Raw genomic sequence first — 14,540 nt, forward strand, 5'->3', positions numbered from 1 at the left:
GGATCCTCCCTTAGCCCCTCCCCCATCTCCTGGGGTGGGGGTCCCCAAAACTCTCCGTTTTCAACCCTTTTATTCATCGCATTCTCCCGCAGGAAAGCTTACAGCCGCCGTCTGTACACGGTGCCCCACGCTGGGGGGGGTGGGGGGGCCCCCCCATGACACCCCCCCCCCCCCGCCCCCGGCACCCTGACACCCCTCCCCCCCCACCCTCCAGGCCCCCCCCCCCCAGCCCAGCACAAAGCACCTTTGCATAGATCGTGTTCAAAAGGAACCTATTTTACATGGGGCTGTACAGGGGGTCGGGCCCCCGCCAATGTACACGGGTAAAAAACGCCCCCCCGGCACCCCCCGGGGTTCCCCCCCCCCCACCCCCGACTCTTGTTGGGCCGCCGGCTGCCAGCTCCCGTCGCAAGATGGCCGCCAGCTCGGACGGCCACGGGAGGGAGGCGAGGGGGCCGCCGGAGGCAAGATGGCCATCGGCTCGGATGGCCGCTGGAGTCAAATGGCCGCCGGGTTTCATCGCTGCCAGGGTCAAGATGGCCGCCGGCTCCGACGTCCACTGGAGTCAAGATGGCCGCCGGCTCAGTTGTCCGCTGGAGTCAAGATGGCCGCCAGGTCAGATGTCTACTGGAGTCAAGATGGCTGCCAGGTCCTATGTCTGCTGGGGTCAAGACGGCTGCCAGCACTGGCGGCTGCTGGAGTCAAGATGGCTGCCAGGGGCCGTGTCTGCCAGGATCAAGGTGGCCACCGGCTGATAGCCGCTGAGGTCAAGATGGCCGCCGCGCCTCACATCTGCCGGGCTCAAGATGGCCGTGGGCTGCGACATTCACTGTGTTTCAAGATGGCCGCCGGTTACGACATCCATTGGAGTCAAGATGGCTGCTAGTTCCCGCACCTGCCGTGGTCAAGATGGCCGCCCGCTCCGACATCCACTGAGATCAAGATGGCCGCCCGCTCCGACATCTGCCGGGATCAAGATGGCTGCTGGCTGTGACATCACTTGGTTCAAGATGGCTGCCTGCTCCGACACCCCACAGCTGCCCCACGCTGACATCACTGGTTCCGACATCACTGCGCTCAAGATGGCTGCCGGTTCTGACATCGCCAGGTTCAAGATGGCCGCCGCCTCTTGACATCACATGGAGCAAGATGGCCGCCGGTTGTGACATCACATAGATCAAGATGGCCACCGGTTGTGACATCACATAAATCAAGATGGCCACCGCCTCTGACGTCACTGCATGCAAGATGGCTGCCGGTTCTGACATCGCCAGGTTCAAGATGGCCACCGCCTCTGACATCACAAGGAGCAACACGGCCACCGGCTGTGACATCACATGGACCAAGACGGCCGCCGCCTCTGACATCACTGTGCTCAACACGGCCGCCGGTCGTGACATCACCACACGGACCAAGATGGCTGCCGTTGGCGACACCAACTCTGACATCGCCGAGTCCCGCAGGAGCGCCCGTCGCCGTCTCTGACATCACTCAACCCCGGGGCGGCCATCTTGGGGTGCTCCAGTCGGCCATGTTGGGGTCCCGAGAGCCATTCCGCGCGGGGTCGGGTCGGCCATCTTGCCGCCCGGGCGGCCATTTTGGAGCGGCTCCGGTCGGCCATCTTGGGGCCACCAGCCCGGCCGTTTCCGAGGGCTCGTGCGGTCGGTCGGCCATCTTGAGGGCGCGGTCGGCCATTTTGAAGGGGGAATCAACCGAAAGCGCCAGATCGACCATTTCGCGGAGGGGCCCGGTCGCCCGTTCTGAAGCCGCGCCCGGTCGGCCATCTTGAGAGGGCTCCGGTCGGCCATTTCGCGGGCGCCCTGTCGGGGGGGGGGGGGGGGCGGCGGGCGCTCGGTCAACCATCTCGCGGGCGCCGCGTCGGCCATTTTGTAGGCGCGCCGCCGGCCGTTCCGCGGGCGCTCCCCGTCAGCCGCTTCGGGCCCGTCTGCCCGGCCACGCCCAGCGGCCATCTTGCGGCCCCCCCCGCCGCCCCACTCAGCCCTTCGTAGGGCCCCGGTCGGCCATCTCGCCGGCCCCCTCGGGCCGCAGGGGGACGGCCGGGGGGGTCACGTCTTGGCCTTGCGGCCGCGGACGGCCGCCGCCGCCGCCGAGGGGGTGTCGGGGGGCGCGGGGGGCCCCCCGGGCGGGGTGGGGGCCGCGGCGGCGGCGGCGGCGGCGGCCGAGCGGGTGTTGGCGGCGGGGGGGGGCCGTGCAGCGCCGGGGGGGCTGCTGCCGCCGCCGCTGCTGCTGCCGCCCCCGCCGGGACGGGGGGGGAGGCCGCCGCCGGCGGTGCCGCGCGGACCCCCCGCCCGCCCGCCGGCGCCGCTTGGCCGGGGGGGGGCCGCCGCCGCCCCCCTGCGCCCTCGTCCCCGCTGCCGCCCTCCTCCGAGGACGGAGGGGGGGAACGCCGCCGGCGCCGGCCCGGCTCCCGCTCCAGGGGGGCCATGAGGGGGGCCCCGGGATGGCGGCGGGTGCTGCGGGGGGCCGGGGGGGGCGAGGCGCTGCTGTCGGGGGACGCCCGCTTGGGGGGCCGCCCCCGCCGCCGTTTGCCGGGGCTTTGGGAGGCGCCGGTGGACGCCGACCCCCCCCGGGCCGGCCGCCCCCGCCGCCGCTTGCTGGGAGGGTCGTGGTGGTGGTGGTGGTGGTGGCGGCGGCGCGTCGCCCCCCGGCGCTTGGGGGGCCGTCCCCGGCGGCGTTTGGGGGGGCCGGGGCTGGCGCCGGGGCTGGGGCTGGCGCCGGGGGGGTCGTGGCGGCGGCGCCGGGGGCGCCCGGGGATGGGGGTCTCCAGCACCGTCACCAGCCGCCCCGGCAGCTGACGCAGCACCTTGGCCGCCGGGCCCGGACCCCGGCTCTGCCGGATCTCCACGTCGGCGCTGCGTCGCCGGCGGGGGCCCCGCCCGGCCGCGCCCTGTCCCGCCCCGCTCGACGGCGTCCCCCCCGGCCCTTCCGGCGCCACCGGCGACGCCTCTGAGGGCGCCGGGGCCGGCGGCGACGTCGCCGGCGGGGTGGCCGATGTCGCAGTCGCCGTGTCCGGTGGCGCCGGTGCCGCCTGGGAAGGCGGGAGAGTCACCTGGGATGGTGCCGGCGCCGGGTGCGACGCCGCCGGCGCCAAGTGCGACGTCGCCGGTGCCGGGTGCGACGTCGGCGGCGGCGTGCTGGGCGTCACTGGCGCCTCGGTTGGGGCTGGGGGGGGTTGCGGCGTCACCGCAGCCGCTTTGGCGGCTGCCGGGGCCGGCTGCGACGTCAACGGGAGCGGTTGCGATGTCACCAGGGCCAGCTGCAACGTCACCGGGGGCGTTTGCGATGTCACCGGGGGCGTCTGCGAAGTCACCGGGTCCGGCTGCGACGTTACCGGGATCGCTTGCGACGTCACGGGGGCGGCGGGCAGGAGCGGGGCCGCGTGTGATGTCACCGGGGCGGCGTGCGGCGCCGCTGCCGCGTTGGCTTGCGACGTCGCTGGGGCTGCTTGGGTCGCCGCCGCGTTGGCTTGCGATGTCACCGGCGCCGCCGTGGGCGTGGCTGGGGAGAGTCGGGGGGACGTCCCTGCCCCCCGGGGCGACGTCGGCGGCGTCCGCGGTGAAGTTGGGGCAGCCCGCGGTGACGCCGGTGTGACCCGCGGCGAAGTCTGCGTCGCCCGCGGCGACGTCGGCGTCGCCCGCGGCGAAGTCGGCGTCGCCCGTGGGGACGTCGGCGGGGCCCGGTTGGCCGTCCCGGCGGCCCGCAGGCGCTGACTGGCGCGGGTGCCGGTGCGTTCGGGAAGGGGCCGGGGGGGACCCCGCACCCGCCGGGGTCGCCGGGGTCCCCCGGGACCTTCGTCCCCTCCCGGGGTGGCGGCCGCCTCCTCCTCCTCCTCCTCCTGGGGGGGCAGGCGGAAGCGCCCCCCGCCCTTGGCCTGGTCGATGTCCTTCCGCGCCGCCTCGACCTGTTCCTGGGGGAGAAGCGCCCGTGGATGCCCCCTGACCCAAAACGGGATCCTCTCCGGGTGCCCCCCCCCCCCCCCCATGGCGAGACCCTCTGGGACACCCCCCACCCACGGGTGGCCCCCCAGCACCCCCAGCGTCACGCACCTCCGCCTGCTTCAGCTCCTCCCGGCTGACGTCCTCCAGCGACGCCTCCAAGAAGTTCATGGCGTAGCGCTCGATGGGCGTCAGCTGAAACGCCGGACGCACACCTGGGTCCCTCGGACGCCGGCGTCGTCCCCCCCAACCTCACCCCTTGGACGCTGGGGTGGTCCCAAACCCTCCCCGGACGCCTGGGTCTCACCCGGGTCCCTCCAGACCCCCAACCGCCCAGGTTCTCCTGAACCCCGCCGAGATCTTCCAATTCCCAACCGCCCAGGTTCTCCTGAACCCCGCCGAGATCTTCCAATTCCCAACCGCCCAGGTTCTCCTGAACCCCGCCGAGATCTTCCAATTCCCAACCGCCCAGGTTCTCCTGAACCCCACCGAGATCTTCCAATTCCCAACCGCCCAGGTTCTCCTGAACCCCGCCGAGATCTTCCAATTCCCAACCGCCCAGGTTCTCCTGAACCCCGCCGAGATCTTCCAATTCCCAACCGCCCAGGTTCTCCTGAACCCCGCCGAGATCTTCCAATTCCCAACCGCCCAGGTTCTCCTGAACCCCGCCGAGATCTTCCAATTCCCAACCGCCCAGGTTCTCCTGAACCCCGCCGAGATCTTCCAATTCCCAACCGCCCAGGTTCTCCTGAACCCCACCGAGATCTTCCAATTCCCAACCGCCCAGGTTCTCCTGAACCCCGCCGAGATCTTCCAATTCCCAACCGCCCAGGTTCTCCTGAACCCCGCCGAGATCTTCCAATTCCCAACCGCCCAGGTTCTCCTGAACCTCCTGGCCACCTGGGTCCCCACCTGCTCGACCAAGGCAGCAATCTCCTGCTCGGCCTTGGAAAGCTCTTCCTCAGGCTCGGGGCCACCGCGCTCCTCCTCGGGGCTGAGGCTCTCGCTGAACTCGGCCAGCGCTGCCACCCGCTCTGCCTGCGCCTGCGAGGCCGCCCGGATGTCCTCAGGGTCCTCGGCTCCACACAGCGCCTGGGGACACAGGGACGTCAGTGGGACATCGGAGGTCGTTAGGGGTATCGGGGACGTCGGGGTGGTTAGGGGACGTGAGGGACATCGGGGACGCGAGGGACGTAAGGATGTGGGCGATATCAGGGATGTGGTGGACGTCAAGGACGTTGGGGCCGTCAAGGATGGTGGGGACATGAGAGACATCAGGGATGTTGGGGCCATCTGGGATGGGATGTTGGGGACATCAGGGACGTTAGGAGACACAAGGAACAGCAGTAAGATTGGTGGACATCAAGGATATCAGGGAGATGGAGGGACGTCAGGGATGTTGAGGACATCAAGGAGATGGAGGGACGTCAGGGATGTCAAGGATATCAAGGAGATGGGGGGACATCAGGGATGTTGAGGATATCAAGGAGATGGAGGGACGTCAGGGATGTCGAGGACATCAAGGAGATGGAGGGACGTCAGGGATGTGGAGGACATCAAGGAGATGGAGGGACGTCAAGGATGTTGAGGACATCAAGGAGATGGGGGGACGTCAGGGATGTTGAGGATATCAAGGAGATGAAGGGACAGCAGGGATGTTGAGGACATCAAGGAGATGGTGGGACGTCAGGGATGTCGAGGACATCAAGGAGATGGAGGGACGTCAGGGATGTCAAGGACATCAAGGAGATGGAGGGACGTCAGGGATGTTGAGGATATCAAGGAGATGAAGGGACAGCAGGGATGTTGAGGACATCAAGGAGATGGTGGGACGTCAGGGATGTCGAGGACATCAAGGAGATGGAGGGACATCAGGGATGTCAAGGACATCAAGGAGATGGAGGGACGTCAGGGATGTCGAGGATATCAAGGAGATAGAGGGACGTCAGGGATGTGGAGGACATCAAGGAGATGGAGGGACGTCAAGGATGTTGAGGACATCGAGATGGAGGGACGTCAGGGATGTTGAGGATATCAAGGAGATGGAGGGACGTCAGGGATGTTGAGGACATCAAGGAGATGGAGGGACGTCAGGGATGTGGAGGACATCAAGGAGATGGGGGGACGTCAGGGATGTTGAGGACATCAAGGAGATGGAGGGACGTCAGGGATGTGGAGGACATCAAGGAGATGGGGGGACGTCAGGGATGTTGAGGACATCAAGGAGATGGAGGGACGTCAGGGATGTTGAGGATATCAAGGAGATGGAGGGACGTCAGGGATGTCATCAAGGAGATGGGGGGACATCAGGGATGTCGAGGATATCAAGGAGATGGAGGGACGTCAGGGATGTCGAGGATATCAAGGAGATGGAGGGACGTCAGGGATGTTGAGGACATCGAGATGGAGGGACGTCAGGGACGTTGAGGACATCAAGGAGATGGAGGGACGTCAGGGAAGTTGAGGATATCAAGGAGATGGGGGGACATCAGGGAAGTTGAGGATATCAAGGAGATGGGGGGACATCAGGGATGTCGAGGACATCAAGGAGATGGAGGGACGTCAGGGATGTCGAGGATATCAAGGAGATGGAGGGACGTCAGGGATGTCGAGGATATCAAGGAGATGGGGGGACATCAGGGACGTTGAGGATATCAAGGAGATGGAGGGACGTCAGGGATGTGGAGGACATCAGGGCCACCAGGGCCCACGGGGTGGCGCCGGGGGAGCGCAGGGTGACGCGTGTCCCCACCTGCTCGAGGATGTGGGTGCGCCGGGTGGCCGCCGGGTCCTCGTCCTCATCGGGGGGGACATCCCCGTCTCTATCTTTGTCCTTCTCCTTGTCCTTCTCCTTCTCCTTGTCCCTGTCAGGCTCCCGGCGTCCCGGCTCCTCCGGCGCCATGTCGAACAGCTCCCGGATCGTTTGCTGAGGGAGAAGGATGGGGGGGGTCAGCGCCAGGCCTGGACAACCGGGTCCCTTCTGCCGCCATCAAGCCATTGAGATGTGGCTCCAAGATGGGACCAGGAGGAGGTTCCTGGACACCAAGGACGTCGGTGCCCGGCCGCCCGGGTCCTCGGCTACCTGTTTGAAGTAGGCAGTAGTGAAGTTCCCCCCCTCGATGGCCATATCTCCCAACATCCTCTTCTGGTTGGCCTTCTTGAGGATGTTCTCCTCCACCGTCCTCTCGCTGATGAGCCTGAGAAGGGGACAAAGCGGCGGGGGTTAAGGCGACGAGGAAGGACCCGGCGAGGACCTAGTCATCCGGGAGGTTCGACGTACCGGTAGATGTGGACGTCACGGGTCTGGCCGATGCGGTGACACCGGTCCTGGGCTTGGGCGTCCATGGTGGGGTTCCAGTCGCTGTCGTAGAAGATGACGGTGTCGGCGCCCGCCAGGTTGACGCCGACGCCGCCGCTGCGGGTCGAGAGGATGAAGCAGAAGATGCGCTTGTCGGCGTTGAAACGTTCCATCAGGGCCTGCGGGGAGAAGCGCGGCGCCGTCCGGACGCCGGGGTCCCACGTTAGAGGAGGACCCAGACAACCGTCCTGGACGCCGGAATCCTCCGTGCCACCATCGAGACGTTGAGATGCGGCTACGAGGTGGGATCATGGGAAGGTTCCTGGAGACCTGGGGGTCTCCATGGGTGGCGGGGTCCGAGGTCGTCAGTGCCCGGACCCCTGGGTCCCCTCCTGGACACGTGGGTGCCCACCCCGGGACGGTTGGGTCCTCCGTGCCACCACCGTGAAGCCGTTGAGATGCGGCTCCGAGGTGGGATCACGGGAAGGTTCCTGGAGACCCAGGTCTCCGTGGGTGGGGGGTCCGAGGGGTGTCGGAGCCTGGATGCGAGGGTGCCCCCCCCCCCAGCCCCCGCACCTGGCGCTGCTCGACGCGGGTGCTGCCGTCCAGGCGCAGGTAGATGTGGCCGTGGTAGGTGAGGAAACGCTCGAGGACGTCGAGCATCCGGGTCATCTGGGTGAAGATGAGGACGCGGTGGGCCCCCGCCTTCAGGCGCCGCAGCAGCACGTCCAGCGTCTGCAGCTTCCCTGGGGAGGGGGGGGGGGGGATGCCGGCGTCACCGGGGGGGGGCCGCCGCCGCCGCCAAGGGGGAGGGGCAGGGCGACCCTCCCCTTTGGGATGGGGACGGGGGGGGGGGGTGGGTGGGTGGCGGTTGGGGTGGGGGCGCGAGGAGATCAAGGGGGACAACGTTAGGGACGTGGGGACATCAGTAGGGACATGGGGACAGCGCTAGGGTTGGGGGGACGTCACTCAGGACATGGGGTCATCGGTGGGGACATCGTTAGGACCACGGGGACGTCAGTGGGGACATGGGGTCATCAGTGGGGACATCGTTAGGACCACGGGGACATCAGTGGGGACATGGGGTCATCAGTGGGGACATCGTTAGGACCACGGGGACATCAGTGAGGACATGGGGTCACCAATGGGGACATCGTTAGGACCACGGGGACATCAGTGGGGACATCGTTAGGACCACGGGGACATCAGTGGGGACATGGGGTCATCAGCGGGGACATCGTTAGGACCACGGGGACATCAGTGGGGACATGGGGTCACCAATGGGGACATCGTTAGGACCACGGGGACATCAGTGGGGACATTGTTAGGACCACGGGGACATCAGTGGGGACATCGTTAGGACCACGGGGACATCAGTGGGGACATTAGGTCACCAATGGGGACATCGTTAGGACCACGGGGACATCAGTGGGGACATGGGGTCATCAGCGGGGACATCGTTAGGACCACGGGGACATCAGTGGGGACATGGGGACATCAGTGGGGACATCATTAGGACCACGGGGACGTCAGTGGGGACATGGGGTCATCAGTGGGGACATGGGGTCACCAATGGGGACATTGTTAGGACCACGGGGACATCAGTGGGGACATGGGGTCATCAGCGGGGACATCGTTAGGACCACGGGGACATCAGTGGGGACATGGGGTCACCAAAGGGGACATCGTTAGGACCACGGGGACGTCAGCGGGGACATGGGGTCATCAGCAGGGACATCGTTAGGACCACGGGGACATCAGTGGGGACATGGGGACGTCAGAGGGGACGCTACTGGGGACACGGGGTCATCAGTGGGGACATCGTGATGGATGGGGATGGCAGTAGGGACGTGAAGACGTCAGCGGGATCATCCCAGGGACATCAGTGGGGACATGAGATCAGCACTAGGGACATCGTTAGGGACACGGGTGAAAGACGAGAACATCAGCGGGGTCGTCACTAGGGACACCGGGACGTCAGTGAAGACATCCCGAGGGACGCAGGGACAACACGAGTGACATGGGGACAGCGGTCCCCAACGTCTCCGACACCCCCATTGTCCCCAACAGTCCCCAGGGTCGGGGTGGAAATTAGGGGGAGATCAGGGAAGCGGGCGCTCGCGCAGCACCCGGGTCCCCAATCCCCCCAACGTCCCCAATGCCCTTAAGTGTCCCCAAATGTCCCCAAATTTAAGGGGAGATTAATGGGAGATCCGAGAAGCGGGCGCTTGTGCAGCACCCGGGTCCCTGATGTCCCCAAAATGTCCCCTAAGAGGCCCCAAATTTAAGGGGAAATTACTGGGCCATCAGAGAAGCGGGCGCTCACGCAGCACCCATGTCCCCGATGACCCTGATGTCCCCAAAATGTCCTCAAAGTGTCCCCAAAACGTCCCCAAATTTCAGGGGAGATTCCCGGGCGATCCGAGAAGCGGGCGCTCATGCAGCACCCAGGTCCCTTATGTCCCCGAAACGTCCCCAAATTTAAGGGGAAATTAATGGGAAATCAGGGAAGCGGGTGCTCGTGCAGCACCCAGCTCCCTGATAACCCTGATGTCCCCAACGCCCCCAAAACGTCCCCAAATATCAGGGGAAACACCAGGTGATCCGAGAAGTGGGCGCTCGTGCAGCACCTGGGTCCCTAATGACCCTGATGTCCCCAAAACGTCCCCAAATTTAAGGGGAAATTAATGGGAAATCACGGAAGCAGGTGCTCATGCAGCACCCGGCTCCCTAATGACCCCAATGTCCCCAAAACGTCCCCAAATTTAAGGGGAAATTAATGGGAAATCAGGGAAGCGGGTGCTCGTGCAGCACCCGGGTCCCTAATGACCCCGATGTCCCCCAAACATCCCCAAATTTCAGGGGAAATTAAGGGGAATTTAAGGGGAAATTAATGGGAAATCAGGGAAGCGGGCGCTCGCGCAACACCCGGCTTCCCGATGCCCCCAACGCCCCCAAACCGTCCCCAAATTTCAGGGGAGATTCCTGGGCGATCCGAGAAGCGGGCGCTGGTGCAGCACCCGGGTCCCCGATGCCCCCAACGCCCCCAACCCGTCCCCAAATTTCAGGGGAGATTCCCGGGCAACCTCAGAAGCGCAGCACCTGGGTCCCTGATGACCCCGATGTCCCCCAAACATCCCCAAATTTAAGGGGAAATTAATGGGAAATCAGGGAAGCGGGTGCTCGTGCAGCACCCGGGTCCCTAATGACCCCAATGTCCCCAAAACGTCCCCAAATTTCAGGGGAGATTCCCGGGCGATCCGAGAAGCGGGCGCTCATGCAGCACCCAGGTCGCTGATGTCCCCGAAACGTCCCCAAATTTAAGGGGAAATTAATGGGAAATCAGGGAAGCGGGTGCTCGTGCAGCACCCAGCTCCCCGATAACCCTGATGTCCCCAACGCCCCCAAAACGTCCCCAAATTTCAGGGGAAATACCAGGTGATCCGAGAAGTGGGCGCTCGTGCAGCACCTGGCCCCCTAATGACCCCAATGTCCCCAAAACGTCCCCAAATTTAAGGCAAAATTAATGGGAAATCACGGAAGCGGGTGCTCGTGCAGCACCCGGCTCTCTAATGACCCCGATGTCCCCCAAACATCCCCAAATTTCAGGGGAAATTAATGGGAAATCAGGGAAGCGGGTGCTCACACAGCACCCGGGTCCCTGATGCCCCTGATGTCCCCAACGCCCCCAAAACGTCCCCAAATTTCAGGGGAAATACCAGGTGATCCGAGAAGTGGGCGCTCGTGCAGCACCCAGGTCCCTAATGACCCCGATGTCCCCCAAACATCCCCAAATTTAAGGGGAATTTAAGGGGAAATTAAGGGGAAATTAAGGGGAAATTAAGGGGAAATCAGGGAAGCGGGCGCTCGCGCAGCACCCGGCTCCCCGATGCCCCCGCTGCCCCCAACCCGTCCCCAAATTTCAGGGGAAATTAATGGGAAATCAGGGAAGCGGGCGCTCGCGCAACACCCGGCTTCCCGATGCCCCCAACGCCCCCAAACCGTCCCCAAATTTCAGGGGAGATTCCTGGGCGATCCGAGAAGCGGGCGCTGGTGCAGCACCCGGGTCCCCGCTGCCCCCAACGCCCCCAACCCGTCCCCAAATTTCAGGGGAGATTCCCGGGCAACCTGAGAAGCGCAGCACCTGGGTCCCTGATGACCCCGATGTCCCCCAAACATCCCCAAATTTCAGGGGAAATTAAGGGGAAATCAGGGAAGCGGGTGCTCGTGCAGCACCCGGCTCCCCGCTGCCCCCGCTGCCCCCAAAACGTCCCCAAATTTCAGGGGAAATACCAGGTGATCCGAGAAGTGGGCGCTCGTGCAGCACCCAGGTCCCTAATGACCCCGATGTCCCCCAAACATCCCCAAATTTAAGGGGAATTTAAGGGGAATTTAAGGGGAAATTAAGGGGAAATTAATGGGAAATCAGGGAAGCGGGCGCTTGCGCAGCACCCGGCTCCCTGATGCCCCTGATGTCCCCAACGCCCCCAACCCGTCCCCAAATTTCAGGGGAAATTAATGGGAAATCAGGGAAGTGGGCGCTCGTGCCGCACCCGGGTCCCTGATGCCCCCGATGTCCCCAACGCCCCCAAACCGTCCCCAAATTTCAGGGGAGATTCCCGGGCGATCCGAGAAACGGGTGCTCATGCAGCACCCAGGTCCCTGATGTCCCCCAAACGTCCCCAAATTTAAGGGGAAATTAATGGGAAATCAGGGAAGCGGGTACTCGTGCAGCACCCGGCTCCCTAATGACCCCGATGTCCCCCAAACGTCCCCAAATTTAAGGGGAAATTAAGGGGAAATTAAGGGGAAATCAGGGAAGCGGGCGCTCGCGCAGCACCCAGCTCCCCGCTGCCCCCGCTGCCCCCAACCCGTCCCCAAATTTCAGGGGAAATTAATGGGAAATGAGGGAAGCGGGCGCTCGCGCAGCACCCGGCTCCCCGATGCTGCCCCCAACCCGTCCCCAAATTTCAGGGGAGATTCCCGGGCGACCCGAGAAGCGGGCGCTGCCGCCCCCCCGCCCCGAGACCCCCACGTACCGCAGTCGTACTGGATGAGGCGCAGGTCGGGGAAGTGGGTGCGCATGCTGCGCAGCACCCGGTGCAGCGCTCGCCCCCGCGGCGCCAGCTCCTCCCGCAGCCGCTGCTCCAGCTGCGCCCGCTGCCGCAGGCGCCACGGGGGGGGGGCGGCAGCTGTGCAGGGCCACCCCCCGCGCCTCCACCGGCGGCAGCACGAAGATGAACCTGGGGGGGGGGACGGGGGGGGGGTCAGGGAGTTGGGGGACACCCCGCTCCCATAAAAAGGACCGGGACCCCGAGCCCCCGAAACCCCTGGACCCCCCCGAAACACCTGGGTCCCCCTAATCTGACACCCCCCCCAAATCCTGGGTCCCCTCAACCCCCCCCAAACACCTGGTACCCCTAATCTGCCCCCCCCCCCCAAATCCTGGGACCCCTCAACCCCCCTGAGCCCCCAAAACCCCTGGACCCCCCCCAAACACCTGGATGCCCCTAGTCTGACCCCCCCCCCCAAATCCTGGGTCCCCTCAACCCCCCCAGAGCCCCTGAAACCCCTTGGACCCCTTCACAGATACCTGGGTCTCCCCAAACTGCCCCCCCCGCATACCTGGGTCCCCCCCAAACCCCCTGGATCCCCCCAAATTCCCTGGAACCCCCCCTCAGATACCTATGTTCCCCCCAAAGCCCACAGCCCCCCCAAACTCCTCCCCAGCCTCCTGGGGTCCCGCAAAGACCCCTCCCCAAACACCTGCCCCCCCCCGAACGCCTAATCTCCCCCCCCAAAACCCCTTCCCAGATACTTGGGTCCCCCCCAAACCCCCCTGGATCCCCCCAAACCCCCTTCCCACACACCTAGGGCCCCCCCAAACCCCCTGGATCCCCCCTAAACTCCTTCCCACACACCTCGGGCCCCCCCAAACCCCCCTGGATCCCCCCAAAACCCCTTCCCACACACCTAGGGCCCCCCCCAAACCCCCTGGATCCCCCCAAATTCCCTGGAACCCCCCCCTCGGATGCCTAAGTTCCCCCCAAAACCCCTTCCCACACACCTAGGGCCCCCCCACACCCCCCTGGATCCCCCCAAAACCCCTTCCCAAATACCTGGGTCCCCCTCAAACCCCCTGGATCCCCCCAAATTCCCTGGAACCCCCCCCCTCGGATGCCTATGTTCCCCCCAAAGCCCACAGCCCCCCCAAACTCCTCCCCAGCCTCCTGGGGTCCCCCAAAGACACCTCCCCAAACACCTGCCCCCCCCAAACACCTAATCTCCCCCCCCAAAACCCCTTCCCACACACCTAGGGCCCCCCCAAACCCCCCTGGATCCCCCCAAAACCCCTTCCCACACACCTAGGGCCCCCCCAAACCCCCCTGGATCCCCCCTAAACTCCTTCCCACACACCTAGGGCCCCCCCCAAACCCCCGGATCCCCCCAAATTCCCTGGAACCCCCCCTCAGATGCCTAAGTTCCCCCCAAAACCCCTTCCCACACACCTAGGGCCCCCCCAAACCCCCCTGGATCCCCCCTAAACTCCTTCCCAGATACCTGGGTGCCCCCCAAACCCCCCTGGATCCCCCCAAATTCCCTGGAAACCCCCCCCTCGGATACCTATGTTCCCCCCAAAGCCCACAGCCCCCCCCCAAACTCCTCCCCAGCCTCCTGGGGTCCCTCAAAGACACACACCCCCCCCCAAAGCCCCCCAGTCCGTCCCAGTCCCGGCTCCCCCAGTACCTGTCCAGGAGGGGCTGGAGCTGCCGTAGGCGCTGGGGGGGGGGCGAGGACGGCGCGGGCCAGGGCCCCCCCCCGGTGGCGGGGCGGGGGGGGGGCAGGGTGCAGAGCCCCAGCACCTCGCTGCCGTAGACGGGGGCCAGCCCGCAGCGCAGCTCGTTCAGCCGCAGCAGCCGCTCCAGCCGCTCCGCGCGGCCCCGGCCCCGCTTCGCCTCCAGGGATTCCTGCCGCGGGGAATTGGTTGGGGGGGGGGGTCGCGTGGTGACACCCCCAGGACGGCGGGGAACCACCACCCCCCCCCCACCCACCCCCAATCGGGGTCCCCTCACCCGCTTCATCTCCGGCAGCTACTGGGGGGGAGGGGAGGGGCACGGCACACCCCCCCCTCCCTCCACCGGACCCCCCTGTCAACCCTAGACCCCCCCCCCCAGGGTGTCACGGGTGCCCCCCCCCAACTCCGAGGGGTCACCCGGCGCCCCAGACCCCTTCCCCCTCCACAGAGACCCCAGGGGGCCCCCCCAGCCCCAAATTCCCCCTTACAC

At 65.7% G+C, this 14,540-nt stretch overlaps 1 protein-coding gene across 1 annotated transcript; it reads right to left on the reverse strand.

Moving 5' to 3' along the window:
- Positions 1 to 1,855: 1,855 nt before the first annotated feature.
- LOC126037310 (helicase SRCAP-like) lies at positions 1,856 to 14,336 on the reverse strand. Its single transcript, XM_049797627.1, is given in 10 exon segments — positions 1,856 to 3,928; positions 4,068 to 4,151; positions 4,869 to 5,048; positions 6,709 to 6,882; positions 7,039 to 7,153; positions 7,237 to 7,433; positions 7,831 to 8,000; positions 12,294 to 12,438; positions 12,440 to 12,497; positions 14,002 to 14,336. Coding segments are annotated over 10 exon segments (3,531 nt in total).
- Positions 14,337 to 14,540: the final 204 nt, after the last annotated feature.

The sequence above is a fragment of the Accipiter gentilis genome, unplaced genomic scaffold (genome assembly GCF_929443795.1).
Source record: "Accipiter gentilis unplaced genomic scaffold, bAccGen1.1, whole genome shotgun sequence".
In the NCBI taxonomy this organism is placed as follows: domain Eukaryota; kingdom Metazoa; phylum Chordata; class Aves; order Accipitriformes; family Accipitridae; genus Astur; species Astur gentilis.